Genomic DNA, 15,633 nt, shown 5'->3' with positions numbered 1-15,633 from the left:
AGGAGGCTGAGGTGAGAGGATTGCTTCAGCCTGGGAGGTGGACGTTGCAGTGAGCTGAGATTGCACCACCACACTCCAGCCTTGGCAACAGAGCGAGACTCTGTCTCAAAAAAAAAAAAAAAAATCAGTATGGGGGCAAAACAAACAAAACCCCTGTGTGCTAATAACTGCTTTCCTTTAACATATATTATTTTTGCAGCCACGTATGTTTTGACACCTCTAAAAAACTGGATTAGTCACAGAGAGTTGTCCCTCAGAGACACCTTGCTAATCAGAATAAGCAAAGGTAGATTTAGGAGACATCACGTCCTCTCTCATAAGGGTCGAAGGGATCCATCAGGAAGGGATCATCAAGAATCTGTCACAAAAACACCAGAAAGGCAACAGCATCTCTGAGAGCCACTGACAGACGGGACCAGGTACTTTTTTTTTTTTTTTTAAAGGCATCTCACTATATTGCCCAGGCTGGTCTTGAACATCTGGGCTCAAGCACTCTTCCCGTCTCAGCCTCTTGAGTGTTGGGATTACAGGTGTGTACCCCCATACCTGCTTAGCCTTGGCTCTTCACATCATTTAGCGTTTAGATATCTAAAAGCTAAATACCTTTTAGATTGTCCCAAGTGAACAATTTTATTTAAATAAATGCTGGCTGGGCACAGTGGCTCACGCCTGTAATCCCAGCACTTTAGCGGTGGGTGGATAACTTGAGGTCAGGAGTTCGAGACCAGACTGATTAACATAGTGAAACCTCGTCTCTACTGAAAATACAAAATTAGCCGGGTGTGGTGGTGCATGCCTGTAATCCCAGTTACTTGGGAGGCTAAGGCAGAAGGATCACTTGAACCCCGGAGGTGGAGATTGCAGTGAGCCGAGATCATGCCACTGCACTCCAGCCTGGGCAACAAGAGCAAAACTCTGTCTCAAAAAAAAAAAAAAAAAAAAGCTACATGTGTTACTTACCCATTTCTCCAGAAGTGGGTTTACCACGAAGCTTAAACTCCAGGGCTTTGTCCAAGACCCTGCCATGTGTTCACATGGTTACACCTAATTTTGTTCCTGTGATCTCTGATTGGAACTCAGCAGTGTCTTCACCCGTGAAGCTGCTCCCATGTTTCCCTCCCCTGTGGGACTCACGAGCAGAAACATGCCCTCTCAACCCCTTTACCTCATCAAAAAATGGGTTGTTTCCTCTCTTGATTCTTGTTCGGTGTGTCTGGCCACAGACGTGAACTTTGACCACAGGCCTTATGTTGTTGCCACTTAACTGTCGGCCCTCAATCACCCGGACGCGGATCTGCAGCACAGAAGCGGGGTGGTCACCCACCCTTTCCCAGCACGTGTGATCCTTAGGATCTTCAGGTGTTGCTTCATTTCCTTCGCCTATTAGGATTGCTAACACCAGGCCAGGGCAGCGGTGTGGTACTCCAGGTGCTACCAATTGGGCGGGGCCACGTGGGCTCATTCCCAAGACGGGAACTGGGGTTGGGTTACAGAGACCAAGGGCAGCTGTGGGGATGAAATCGTTCACAGCCGGCCTGGGAAAGGGCAGGGCAGGTGGAGGTCACTGCTCAGACTCCAGCCGGGCACCTGGTCTTGCCGAGCCTAGTGATGAACCAACTCCACAGCTGCCTCCCAAGTCTAAGACAGTGCCCAGAGCTACGAAAAAGACAGTGTTTGTGCTTCTATTCTTTGATTAGCTCTTTCCTTCTGCCAAAGGGAAGGAGAATTACAGTTTTATTTCTCTGGAGACTGTCATCTGGCTGGACTAAACCCACTTGTGCCTGCAGAAGAAAGATGGAGAGCTTTGCTTACTGGGTTTATGCACTGACATCTCCCTTTCCTAGTTGAGCCATTGTCCATTGGAATAGGTCCACTGAAACATCACTGCAATTGCCAGCAGATGGGCAATGTGAAGATTAAACAAAGATGCAGAGCACCAGGCCGTTCCTACCTGGAAGTCCTGTGGCTTATTGGACAGCATCCGCCGACTGTTCTTTGCTTTGGTGAGCCTCCGAGCAAGCTGAGCTTCCGACACCGTCCCAACTGGCCCCTTAGGCCCAGGGCCCCTGACTGCATTGTCCAACCTGTCTTCATCACCTTCATCTTCTTCCCCATCTCCTAAAATATCAGAAAGAAACCCAGTGAGGGATAGCCCTTATCCTGTAAATGTCCGAAGGCTCAGGTTTCCAGGACACAGTTTTGTCTGCCATCATGTTTTAAGTGTTCCTAAAGTGGCAGGTGGAGGAGATCCTCTTGGTGACATTGACTTGGGACTTCTTGTGACTTGGAAAAATTCTTTAGGAAAATGTGTTCACAGTGCATCGGGGCTCTTGCTCAGGCTGCCTTCAAAAGAGACCAAGAGAATGGTAGAGACCACAGGGACAATGAGAGGAGGTGGCACCATCGCACCCAGCCAGGGATCGCTGAGTTCTCATCAGTGTTAGGATGGAGAAAGGAAGAAACGCCATGGAACACTGAAGTCTTGCAAGGACAGGCTTCAACTCCATCCCTCCCACTGCAGATCTTTTCTCTAGAGATCCGCTTGTGAACTATTTACACTGTTTCCTGCTTGAACCTCCTAATTCACAACTGCTCTTTCCACCCTCAGGGCAGAAAAGAAACTCTCCTTTTCTTGCCAAGCACCAAGGTGATCATCGTGCTCTCCCTTCCTCCTCCTGGATTGTCACTTTCACACACATGTCCTCTCTTTTCTCCCCCTACCTTTCCTCTGCACTCAGGAAAAGGTTTACCTTGCTCAGCAGGGTGAAAATCTCAACCCTCTGACATGCATTAGATCCTACTACCTCCTGAATATTTTCAGGCTCCCCAGATGTCTCCTCTCTCTTGTGTACCTCCAGGGGTTCCGTCTCTATTGCAGCCTTTCCTATGCCTTCAAGTAGACACAGATCTTTCTCTCCTCACAAAACCAAAAACCAAAAATCAACTCTGCCCACTACCTCTCCCCTTTCTTTTATTCATGAGTTCTTTGAAACTCACTGACAAACTTTAACTTTTCTTTTCTTAATACACAAAGAGTTAAAACTTCTGGTAATCTGTACAACATAATCTAAGAGAGCCTAGAAGACAAGCCACCCTGTCTAGAACACTGCTTTTGGATGCTGAAACTCCTTCTCTATGATGCAAGATCATGAAACAGATTTAATTTCCACAGACAGTCACCTGTCAGTCATTCACATCCTGGTATGAATGAGTTTCATCAGATTACTATGTAGCATGGCTCTTGAAATATTGGGTTCTGAAGCTGTGCAGCCTGGGCTCAAATCCATTCCCCACCTTCCACTTTCCAGCTATGTGAGTCTGAGTAAGTTTCTTAATTTCTCTAAGCTTCAGTTTCTTCATTTGTTAAAAGGGTAAAATAATGGTATTTACCACAGGGTTACTGTAAAGGTGTAATTATCTATAGCTGAAGTCTTTAGCACAGTATCTGGCATGCAGCAGCACCCAATAAATTAACTTTTTATTTTTCAGTTTTGCTGTGTAATCAGTTTTGGTCAGTGTCTTTGTCTGTTTGGGCTGCTATAACAAAATACCGCAAACTGGGTGGCTTTTAGACAACAGAAATTTATTTCTTATGGTTCTGCAGGTGGGGAAGTCCAAGATCAAGGCACTGGCGGATTTGGTGTCTGGTGAGGTCCACTTCCTGGTACACAGTTGGAGCCTTCTCTGCCTCCCACGGTAGAAGGAGCAAAGGAGCTCCCTTGGGCCCATTTTTATCAGGGCACTAATCCCACGCACGAGGGCTCTGCCCCCGTGACCTAATCACTTCCCTAAAGGCCCCACTGCCTAATACCATCACCTTCAGGGTTAGGATTTCAATGGATGAATTGTGGAGGGACACAAACATTCAGACCATTGCAACTGGAAGGGGCTTCTTCTGGAGCACAGGACATTTCCTGGAACCAGCTATGTGGGGCATGGGGATGGGGCGCTGGAGTGGGCAGCACAGCAGGCAGGGGGCCCATAGTGAGGAAGAGGCAGCCACAAGGGAAGAGGGGGCCTCCATATGCACTGCTTTGCAATTTAGCCCAGGGTGGGCCCTGCTCCTCACCATCCATTCATTCATGCTTTGCCCATCCTAGCCTGGCTTCTGTTCTTCAAAGGTTAATCACAACCTCTCCTTGCCAAGCTCAGTGCCCTTTTCTGTATCTCCATATTGGATCTTCCACAGCCTTGAACACCAGTGCTCATATACATATTTTTAGATCATGGCAGCTCTCCTCCCCTGATCTACTTTTTTGGGTTCTTCTGTGGGCCCCTGTTTTTGTCTCCTACTCATTGAGCGTGACTTCCTACTCTGTCCTCCGATCCTTTGACTCAACACTCTCTAGATCCTCACTTCACACTTCCTTCAAGTAGCCATGGACCCACAGAACGTTGTCCTAGAAGGGACCTTAGAGATCGTTCATCCAACCTACCCTTCACCCCATTTTACGGACAGAAAACCTGAGGTCCAGAAAGCTGAGGCAACTTGCCTGTGGTTAAGTGATTAGAAGCTGAGCTAAAACCAGGACCAAGTTTTCACCCTGTCTCACTGGTTTAAAACTGGATTTAAAACCAGGCTGCAGGTGAAGGACATGTTGTCCTGCTAGTACCTCAACATCTTTTTCAGGCTACTGAGAAAACCTCATGGAAGCCAAAGATAAGGAATCTTTGTCCTCTGCAAGATGATCTGGGCCTCCTCTTGCCTAGTCTTAAAGAGACGTCAAAAAAAGGGCTTACCTGGTTTTTCTCTTAGGGCACCTGAATGCAAGCTCTTGGAATCTTCTTTGTCCTACTCTCTACCAGGTAAGTTCCTCTCCTCCTTCAGTTTCAGATGAAACACACTGTCTTCCAACACACGCTCCCTACCTTTTCCAGATGGAGTCAGTCCCACTCTGTCCTACCCACACATTGTTCTTTCTAGTCCTTGCCACACAGTCTTGCACCTGCTTGTCAACCCATAGGCTTCCCCTACTCCCAGGCATTTCAGAAGCAGGGAGCTTGCCTTTGCTTCTTTGTATCTCTTGGGAACAGGCCTTCAAATCTGGCCATAAACTGGCCCCAAAACTGACCATAAACAAAATCTCTGCAGCACTGTGAAGAGAAGAAAGATGAAAGAGCTTTTCATGATGTTCACAGTGGCCATGATACCCACGTTGAAGGTTGTGGGTTTACTGGAATGAGGGCAAGGAACACCTGGCCCACCCAGGGCAGAAAACCGCTTAAGGTGTTCCTAAGCCACAAACAATAGCATGAGCGATCTCTGCCTTAAGGACATGTTCCTGCTGCAGATAACTAGCCAGAGCCCATCCCTTTGTTTCCCATAAGGAATACTTTTAGTTAATCTATAGAAACAATGCTTATCACTGGCTTGCTGTCAATAAATATGCGGGTAAATCTCCGTTCCTGGCTCTCAGTTCCGAAGGCTGTCAGCCCCGATTTCCCACTCCACACTCTATATTTCTGTGTGTGTGTCTCTAATTCCTCTAGTGCCACTGGGTTAGTATCTGCCCCATGCCTTACAGAACACCTTACATAAAGTATATAGAAAGGGCTTGATAAATGTGGAATGAGTAAATAAATGGGAAGGGGAACAGGATCCCAGGCACAAATGTGCCTTCACATTTGAAAAACTACTGAACAGCTCTCAGAAAAGAATACCCAGACGGCTGAAGGGGTGCTCCTCCCAACCTTGGCACCAGCCTCAGGGAAGCACTGGGGGCCAGGCGCCTTCCCTCTGCAAACCTGTCCTGGACCAAAAAATGGCTGGGGCTGATAGCTGTTGGTTTCCTCCAAACAACGAAGACGAACTTCCTTCCGTCATCCTGGGCCTAAGTGGAACTTCTTCCTTGCCTTAAATTATACCATTTTGGGCCAGTGATTGTTTATGGCAGTAAGCAGGAGAAAAAGTCGGGGTCAATCATACCCCTTTGCAATGCTGGACTCTGGACAAGTACTCATTACATTCTCAATGGATGCTCTAGAATCAGCCTGCAGATAACGAACAGCCAATTTCTTCTGGGAACGTCTTCCGCTATTCAGACTTTAGGCTAAAGGGATGAGTCAGAGGAAACCAGCCTAAGCCATGGTGACAGCCAGCTTCTGTGCCTTGCAGCAGAAGAATATTCGAACAGGAAACCTCCCCTTTATGTGGCAGGAAGCTGCAGGGGATTAAACAATGGTATGGGCTCCACAAAGAATGCTATGGGTTCCACAAAGAATGAGGGGGCCCCTACGGCACTGTTAAACACACCCTCATGTGCAAGCTGTGTCATGAGCAAAATGCTAGCAGTTGTGCTGGCAGGCCCTGTTCATTAGACCCAGGCATGAGTGTGATCCACAGCCAAGTGGATCTACAAAGAGCAACTCTTTCACCACCACAGAGGGCCACACCAAGTCAGCAATCTCCCACTGAACAGGAAGCTGCTGGTTGTATTAGCTTCTGAAGGCTGTTGTAAGGAAGTCCCACAAACTGAGTGACTTAAAACAATAGAAATTTATTATCTGGCTAGGCGCAGGGGCTCATACCTCTAATCCCAGTACTTTGGGAGGCCGAAGCAGGAGGATCGCTTGAGCCCAGGAGTTTGAGATCAGCCTGGGCAACATAGGGAGACCCCCCATCTCTACAAAAAAATTTTTTTAAAACTAGCCAGGCGTGGTGGTGCATGCCTGTAGTCTGAGCTATTCAGGAGGCTAAGGTGGGAGGACTATTTGACCCCAGGAGGTCAAGGCTGCAGTGAACCATGATCATGCCCTTGCACTCTGTCCTGGGTGACAGAGCAAGGAAAGAAAAAGAAAGAAAAGAAAATAAAGAAATATATTCCCTGACAGTTCCAAACCTTACAAGTATAAAATCAAGATGTTGGCAGAGACGTTCTCCCTCTGAAGCCTCGAGGGAAAAATCCTTCCTGTCTCTTCCTAGCCGGTGGCTCCCAGCAATCCTAAGCACGCCTTGCCTGTGGCTGCATTACTCCAGTCTCTGCCTCTGTGGTCACGTGGCCTTTCTCCCTGTGTGTCCTCCCCTCTTCTCATAAGAACAAGTTGGCCAGGTTCAGCAGCTCACACCTGTAATCCCAGCACTTTGGGAGACTGAGGCGGGCAGATCACCTGAGGCCAGGAGTTCAAGACCAGACTGGTCAACATGGCAAAGCCCCATTTCTACTAAAAATACAAAAAAAATTAGCCAGGCGTGGTGGTGCACACCTGTGGTCCCAGCTACTTGGGAGGCTGAGGCAAGTGAATCGCTTGAACCTGGAAGGCGGAGTTTGCAGTGAGCTGAGATCATGCCACTGCACTCCAGCCTGGGCATCAGAGAGAGACTCTGTCTCAAAAAACAAAACAAACAAGGAACAACAGTCACTGAATTTAGTGGGACTTTATCTTAATTAATTACATCTGCAAAGACCCTATTTCCAAATAAGGTCATATTCTGAGGTTCCATATAGACATGCGTTTTAGAGGGCCACAATTCAATCCACTAGAGAGGCCATCTTTTTTTTTTTTTTTTTTTGAGGTGGAGTCTCACTGTGTCATCCAGGCTGGAGTGTAGTGGTGCGATTTCAGCTCAGTGCAACCTCTGCTTCCCAGGTTCAAGCGATTCTCCTGCCTCAGCTTCCTGAGTAGCTGGGATTACAGGCACCCACCACCACACCCAGCTAATTTTTGTATTTTTAGTAGAGACGGGGTTTCACCATGTTGGCCAGGCTGGCCTCAAACTCCTGACCTCAAGTGATACGCCCGCCTCGGCCTCCCAAAGTGCTGGGATTACAAGCGTGAGCCACCACGCCTGGGCAAGAGGCCATCTTTTGTATCTTTCCAGTTTGCTTCCTCTCTTACTCCAGCCGACGGGCAGCCCCAATCTAATGAGCACACTGCCTTCCCTGCTCCCCACTTCCTCCATGTCTTTGCTTTTCCCCTAGCCCAGCTTAGATCCCGCCACCTAACACTGCAACCACCCCACTGCATGCCCCTTGATCCCTTTCTGCCTCACTTCACTGTGCTTGCCTGGTTTATTCAACCCTCCACTGACGTCACCTCTGCACCCAGCCAGCTGAACTTGGCTGGGAAGCACAGACATCTTACTGGACTGGTCTCACTTTAATTTCCTGATCACAAACTGTAAGTGTCCTCACGTGGCTGCCTGGACATCTTACCACATTTCCAAGACATCTATCCCAAAGCTTTCTTGGATCCTGGTCTGAGATGGCCACTAATTAACCAGCACAGTCAAATCACTTTATCTTTCTGAACTGCCACCTATTTTGCATCTTGAAAGCTTCCAACATCCTTTCTTTCTCATTGTCCACTATTGATCTGTCTTCTTATTTCATTGAGAAAACAGGCAATTAGAAGAGAATCTCCACATCTTTCCAACTCCAAATCAATCATCTACCTGTATCTGTTGCCTTCTCTCTTGCTACAATTAGTCACTGAACTATCTGTGCTCCCTGACTTGAAGCCAACTCTTCCACATTTGCACAGATCCTATCTCCTGTTGCTACTCAAGTTTCGCCTCTGCGATTTCTGCCTCTTTATACGTTCATCATTTTCCCCCTTTCTACTGGATCATTCCCATCAAAATATAAACATGCTGAAATATCACCGAGCATTTTAAAAAACAAAACTTTCATTGACTCCACAGTGCCTCCTACAGTTACTGCTCCATTTTTCCTGCCCCTCTTGGGAGCAAACTCCTCAGAAGAATAACTTTTACTCACATTCTTCACTCTGCCTCTGATTCTCATGCTTCTTCCAGCCAGCCCTCTGCCAGCCCTCTGCCCCACTAGTTCACCAAAACTGCTCTTGTCAAGGTCACTAAAGACCTTCATGCTGCAAAATCCAGCGGTCCAGCCTCAGGTCTCTTCTTACTCAAACTCTCTGCAGCATTTGTTCATTTAATCCCTGAAACACTTTCTGCTCTTGGATTCAGCCTATTTGAACTAAAGCGTAGCTGCTCATCCTGGCATTCCCAGTAATCACCAAAGAAACTTCTCTCGACCGGGCATGGTGGCTCAGGCCTGTAATCCCCACTTTGGGAGGCCAAGGTGGGTGGATCACCTGAGGTCAGGAGTTCGAGACCAGCCTGGCCAACAGGGCAAAATCCCTTCTCTACTAAAAAAAAAAAAAAATACAAAAATTAGCCAGGCATGGTGGCGGGCACCTGTAATCCCAGCTACTCGGGAGGCTGAGGCAGGAGAATCACTTGAGCCCAGAGGCAGAGGTTGCAGTGAACCAAGATCACGCCACTGCACTCCAGCCTTGGCAACAGAGCAAGACTCCATCTGAAAACAAAAAACAAAAAAAACTTCTCTCATCCCATCTTCTTATAATACATGAACCCTGGCTTTGATTAGGCTTTTTTTTTTTTTTTTTTGAGACAGAGTTTCGCTCTTTCACCCAGGCTGGAGTGCAGTGGCACAACCTCAGCTCACTGCATCCTTCACCTCCTGGGTTCAAGGGATTCTCCAGTCTCGACCTCCCAAGTAGCTGGGACTACAGGAGCACACAACCACGCCTGGCTAATTTTTGTATTTTTAATAGAGACAGGGTTTTGCCATATTGGCCAGGCTGGTCTTGAACTCCTGACCTCAAGTGATCCACCCACCTCAGTCTCTCAAAATGCTGGGATTACAGACGTGAGCCACTGCGCCCAGCCATGACCAGGCCGTTTTAATAGAATCACAGAACTTGGAGCTGGAGGAGACCCTACATATAATTAAATCCAACCTCCTGATGTTGTAAGAAAGGAACTTGAGGCTCAGAGAGGTTAAGTGACATGCCTACTGTCACATAGTTTGACAGTGGAACCAATGCTCAAATCCAGATCTGTTGATTCGAAACGGTTCAAGGTTCCTCACTGTCCCTCTCTGGCTATGACAAGCTCTTCACAACTCCCTTGTAGGAATGCCATCCTGCCTCTCCAACAATTATAATGTCACTTGGTCAAATCCTACCAAGCTTCTGACTGCATCTAACACTGACCTGTCTCCTTTCTGAATATCAGTAACCGCGTGTGTGATCCATTCTTCCTTACTTGTGATGTTTCCATTAACATTTAGAAATGGCTCTCCATCATAGCTCCAGCAATGTAATCATTCCTGAGATGTATTGTGTCCTCTTTCCAGAAGCTCAGCAGCAATATTCCTGCCAACTGCCCTTGTGTGCAGTCACTTGTGATAATGACACTTGCCTACGTGGCTTCTGTCCACCCACTCAGTGCTGAAGAGTTGGCAGCCCTAGAGGACCTGGTGATACAGTCAAGTTTGCCTTTGGCATCCCCAACTGGGCCTTTCCCCAGTGCATATCAATGTCCCTTCTTCCTCCAGGCTCCCATACTCTTCTCTAGTACCACTTCTCTCTACCAAGCAGAAGAGAGTGGGCTATCAGGCACTCAGATCTCAGATGTCACCAGATCTGCAGGTCATTGTCCCCTCACCTCCATCACTCCGCTTTGTCTGCACCTTGCCAGGGAGGGAGATCCTTGTTAGAGCTCCCCAGTGAAGGCAACTCCTAGGAATGGCTGAGGAAGAGGAGCACTTATTGGTCACCCTGGCTGGACTGGGATCTCCTGGCTGGAACACAGACCCCACTTCAGCCACTGGCAGCCCCCTTTATCCAGACATTCTCCCTCTCCACTCATCTCCTCCTGGGCTCAAACGATCATCCCACCTCAGCCCCCAGAGTGGCTGGAATTACAGATGTGCACCACCACACCCAGCTAACTATTTTTATTTTTTGTAGAGTTGGAGTCTCCCTATGTTGCCCAGGCTGGTCTCAAGTGATCCCAAACTCAAGCAATCCTCCTGCCTCAGCCTCCCAAAGTACTGGTATTTCTGGCATGAGCCACGGTACCTGGCCTCTGCCTTTGATCCTAATTCTGCTTTTCAAGATGAAGTCTTGTTAAATGGTGGTACTGGTTAAGCCAGAATTTTATCACTTTGAGCCAAAGGTCATTGCCCAAGCACAACAAAGGGCTAATATCATATTATCTTCAGGGTAAGCTGAAAGGACAATGCAGAACAGGAAAGAGTAAGTTTTGAAGCAGGAAAACAGGTAATATTTTGGAGATAACACATTTTCTTAGCTGGAATGTAGAATAATTTTTTTCTGAATTTCTAAAATGTTAGAAGTTTTATAAATAAATGTTTGTGTCCTACTGAAAGCAATTCATTACCCCACCCCAATTCCTGGGCAAATAACACTAAATGTGCCCTAAGAATTTTCTAGCATATTCTAATAGACCAGAGCAAAGGTACCACGGAGGAACGTAAGAGGCAGGGATGCAAATGCAATCCTGGGGGCAGGTGATGAATCAGCCTGTGAGCCAGTCTAGATAACAAAGCCCAGAGGGCTGTCTCCCTCTGGGCAACATCACGTTTACCAGGTGAAATGTACAACTGCAGCGTTTCTCAAGTGAAATCTGCCTGCATCAGGCTCTCCATACGGACTGGGGACTCCCCTCCACATGAGCTGTATTAAACTCTCTGGAGATGGGCGCCAGATGACTGCACGTTTAGAGATCTCCCTTGATGAGCTCCCTGTGTCTATATATTGAGAATCACTTGCTTATGATGAGCACTTTGATTTTCCTAAACATCCTAGAAAAAAATTGGACTAATATAATCAGTTTACTAGACAAAGCCACTTGATTAGAAACCCAATCCTGGAAACACGGCCTGCAACAATCTTCGGGCACAAGGATCATTTTCCACTTCAACTCGGACCAAGTCAGTCCCTTGTCATGGAGCACCTTTCATGGAGCCCGATGGTCTTCCCATCAAGGACAAATGTCTCAGCCTCGCACCTACAGCCCTCAGGAACATGCTTCCCTTTCAACACACTTCTCAATGAGCCAGGAGCTATGGCATATTCACTAGTGTTCCCCAAAATGCCCTTCCTTTTTTTCTTTCTCCCCTTTTTTTTTTTTTGAGATGGAGTATTGTTCTCTTGCCCAGGCTAGAGTACAATGGCACAATCTCGGCTCACTGCAACCTCTGCCTCCTCAGTTCAAGCAATTCTTCTGTCTCAGCCTCCAGAGTAGCTGGGATTACAGGGGCATGCCACCATGCCCAGCTAATTTTTCTATTCTCAGTAGAGACAGGGTTTTACCGTATTGGTCAGGCTGGTCTTGAACTCCTGACCTCAAGAGATCTGCCCGCCTTGGCCTCCCAAAGTGGGGATTATAGGCATGAGCCACCACGCCCAGCCGAAAGAAGTTTCTTTGGTGATCACTTCTATTTGCGAATGCCAGGATGAGCAGCTACGTGTTGGTTCAAATAGGCTGAATCTAAGAGCAGAAAGTGTTTCAGGGATTAAATGAACAAATGCTGCAGAGAGTTTGAGTAAGAAGAGACCTGAAGCTGGACCATTGGATTTTGCAACATGAAGGTCTTTAGTGACCTTGACAAGAGCAGTTTTGGTGAACTAGCGGGGGCAGCGCGCCCGGCCCCAAAATGCCCTTCTTAAAAAAAATTTTTAAACCATATTCAATGCCCACCTATCATTCACTCACTCATTCATTCACTCAACCAACCAAGCATTTATTAACAATTATCACTTCTCAAGGGCTGTGCAAGGCACCACAAATACAGAGCTGAAAAAGTACTTTCTGAAAGCAGTTGTTTCCTGTATAACAATTTGGTCAATCCTCTCGGGAGGAATGTATTACATTCAGCTCTGGGCTACAGTTATTCATGTTTATCTCTTACCTTCCTACTGAACTGCAAGCTCCTTGGTGGCAAAACAATGGCTTTCTCACCTCTGTATGTCCCACAGTCAGGTGTCATTAATGTTTTCTGAACTAGATCAAATTTAATTTTAAGGCTGGGCTTGGTGGCTCATGCCTGTAATCCCAGCACTTTGGGAAACTGAGGCTGGCAGATGGCCTGAGGTCAGGAGTTCAAGACCAGCTTGGCTAACATGGTGAAACCTCATCTCTACTAAAAATAAAAAAATTAGCCAGGTGTGGTGGCGGGTGCCTGTAATCTTAGCTACTCAGGAGACTGAGGCAGGAGAATCCCTTGAACCCAGGAGGTGGAGGTTTCAGTGAGCCAAGATCACGCTACTGCACTCCAGCCTGGGCAACAGAACAGAAACTCCATCAAAAATAATAATAATAATTAATTTTAAGCAAATGACTTTCGGATTCATGGAATGAAAGACATTTGAAGCGGTGAAGTCTGGCTATGAATGAGTTTTTGCATGTCTATGTTTGGACAGAGCGCAAATTTAGCAGATGGTGCTTCAAAAATAGACATAAGATTTCAAAAATAGTTTCTTCCAGCTATGGGAACGTAGGCTCTAGTTAAGCGGACTGACAGCTGGCGAATTAAGTTGCCATGGTAACAGGTTTTCAGGTCAAGCCTGGAGACTGGGTCAGCCCTCTCCTCTGTCACGGGAACAGTCTGCCAGGGAGGTCAATGAAAAGAACATCTTTGACAACACACACTTTCAGTCAAGCCACCAGTGCCCCAGGGTCTCTACCTTGTGTCATCTTCGTATAAAAGCTCTAAGACAGCATTCCTTAAAAAAGAGCCCCTCAGGTGTTCACTTTCTGTGATATGTGATCATAACTAGCTTCTTCAAATTGCAGGGGCAAATTTTCCAAAGAATATTCACTTTTGTGTTCCAGCATAAATATTTCTAATATCTCCTCTGCAGGAGCCACTATGTGGATAAGAACCTTTAAAATCAGTAGCAGAAGTTGCTGGCAGTGGTTATCTCAGGAGGACGGGACCAAGAGATTTTCACTTTCTGTGTCATGTATCTCTGTGATGTTTACATTTTATTAAGCAGAGTTTTTCTTTTTTTTTTTTCTTTTTTTGCTCAAGGAAAGAAAAACAAGCTTAAATTGTAAGAATCTGAAAATACATAAATTAGAAGAAGCAGACATTACTTTTATATAGAACGGTAAAGTTTTAGGGTTTAAGAGTCAACTGAAGGGAGGCCGGGTGCAGTGGCTCATGACTGTCATCCCAGCACTTTGGAAGGTCAAGGCAGGTGGATCACTTGTGGTCAGGAGTTCAAGACCAGCCTGGCCAACACAGCAAAACCCTGTCTCTACTAAAAATAAAAAAATTAGCCAGGCATGGTGGCACATGCCTGTAATACCAGCTACTCGGGAGGCTGAGCACAAGAATTGCTTGAACCTGGGAGGTGGAGGTTGCAATGAGCCGAGATTACACTGCTGCACTCCAGCCTGGGTGACAGACTGAGATTCCATTTCAAAAACAAAAACAAAAAATAAAAAACAAAACAAGTCAATTGAAGGGAAAAAAAAAGCAAATTCTGGGCCAGATGTACTGCTTCTGTCATTCAGGTGGCAATGCCAAGAGGTATGGATGTCTTGCTGTTCTCTGTCTCATATTTGTTTGTCTTATATTCCCCCAAGATTGTAAGTTGTTTTTTTCTCCTGGTGTCTTTCCCAGCAGGGGGTTCCAGTAGGTGCTCAAAGACACCTTTCCTCAGTTGAACTGAATTACCATGTGATACAGTTTGGATACTCGTCCCCTCCAAATCTCATGTTGAAATCTGATCCTGAGTGTTGGAGGTGGGGCCTACTGGAAGATGTTTGGGTCATGGGGGTGGATCCCTCATGAATGGCTTGGTGGCTTCTCTGCAGTAATGAATGAGTTCACCTGAGAGCTGGTTGTTTAAAAGAGAGTGGCACCCTCGCCTCCTCTCTCATTTTCCTCCTCTCTGATCATGTGATGCTGGCTCACCTTCCCCTTCCTCCATGAGTGGAAGCTTCCTGAAGCGCTCACCAGAAGCACAGGCCGGCACCATGCTTCTTGTACAGTCTGAAGAACCATCAGCCAAATAAACTTCTTTTCTTTATATCTTACCCAGCCTCAGGTATTCCTTTATAGCAATGCAAACAGACTAAGACACTGTGTTAGGGAAAACAAATGTTTTCCCTTGAAGCATCTAGATAGTTGAGGCTATTAGAAGTTTTTGTTTTGTTTGGTTTGGTTTGTTTTAATGCTGAAGGAAAGTTTCTCTTAGCCAGATTAGGAAGCCGACATACAGAACGCCACCCTTGACCCAGCCCTGGCAAATATTCATTTTATAGAACAAAGACAGCACTTCCAGATCAAAGAGCCCAGTTTATTTTCTGTAATAAAGAAATTTCATACCACTTCTCAGCCTTTTGGCTAAGATCAAGTGTAGAAATTTCACTTTGTCATCTTGCACTTAAAAATAAAATTGCCCTGCAGACACAGCTCATTTGCAGACCAACCCTTGGTGACCTTCTTTGTTTGAAATCCAAATACAAGGAACCCAAGTTTTGGTTTATTTCCTGTCTTGATTTTAGACTTCTGATTTCCAGAACTGCGAGAGAATGTTTCTGTTGCTTAAGCCACCCAGTTTGCAATAGTTTAGGACAGCAGCCCTAAAACTAACAGGGTCTAGCTTAGGAGAAACGACAGAATGAAGAAAGATGCCCTGATCTTTCCAATTCAGAGGCTACTCCAGATAGCCCATCAATGAGGGCTGCCTCGTGCAGGCCAGAAAGCGCTTAGTGCCCTTCCCACACAGATACAAATGCTGGTGACAACAGTCATCGGCAGGGGAGGTCCGAGGGAAATGGGTAGGACTACTCGGTTCTGCACCCTATGGTGTTATTGGTCCTGG

General features: G+C 46.5%; 1 protein-coding gene across 7 annotated transcripts in view; it reads right to left on the bottom strand.

The window, feature by feature from the left end:
- MYOF (myoferlin) overlaps positions 1 to 15,633 on the bottom strand; it is a 170,530-nt gene that overhangs the window by 99,288 nt on the left and 55,609 nt on the right. For 6 of the 7 annotated variants that reach the window (XM_021943485.2, XM_021943483.2, XM_021943480.2 and 3 more), the window contains exons 6-7: positions 1,952 to 2,118; positions 1,166 to 1,294 (exon numbers count right to left, since the gene is read on the bottom strand). In XM_021943485.2, coding sequence (XP_021799177.2) covers positions 1,166 to 1,294; positions 1,952 to 2,118 — 296 coding nt within the window. Of the gene's footprint in view, positions 1 to 960; positions 1,115 to 1,165; positions 1,295 to 1,951; positions 2,119 to 15,633 lie in introns of those variants that run through there. The other variant, XM_021943484.2, reaches the window with a different exon arrangement.

The sequence above is a fragment of the Papio anubis genome, chromosome 11, assembly GCF_008728515.1.
Source record: "Papio anubis isolate 15944 chromosome 11, Panubis1.0, whole genome shotgun sequence".
Classification (NCBI taxonomy): domain Eukaryota; kingdom Metazoa; phylum Chordata; class Mammalia; order Primates; family Cercopithecidae; genus Papio; species Papio anubis.
The sequence above is the reverse complement of the archived record's forward strand: the minus strand, read 5'-3'. Positions and strand labels throughout refer to the sequence as shown.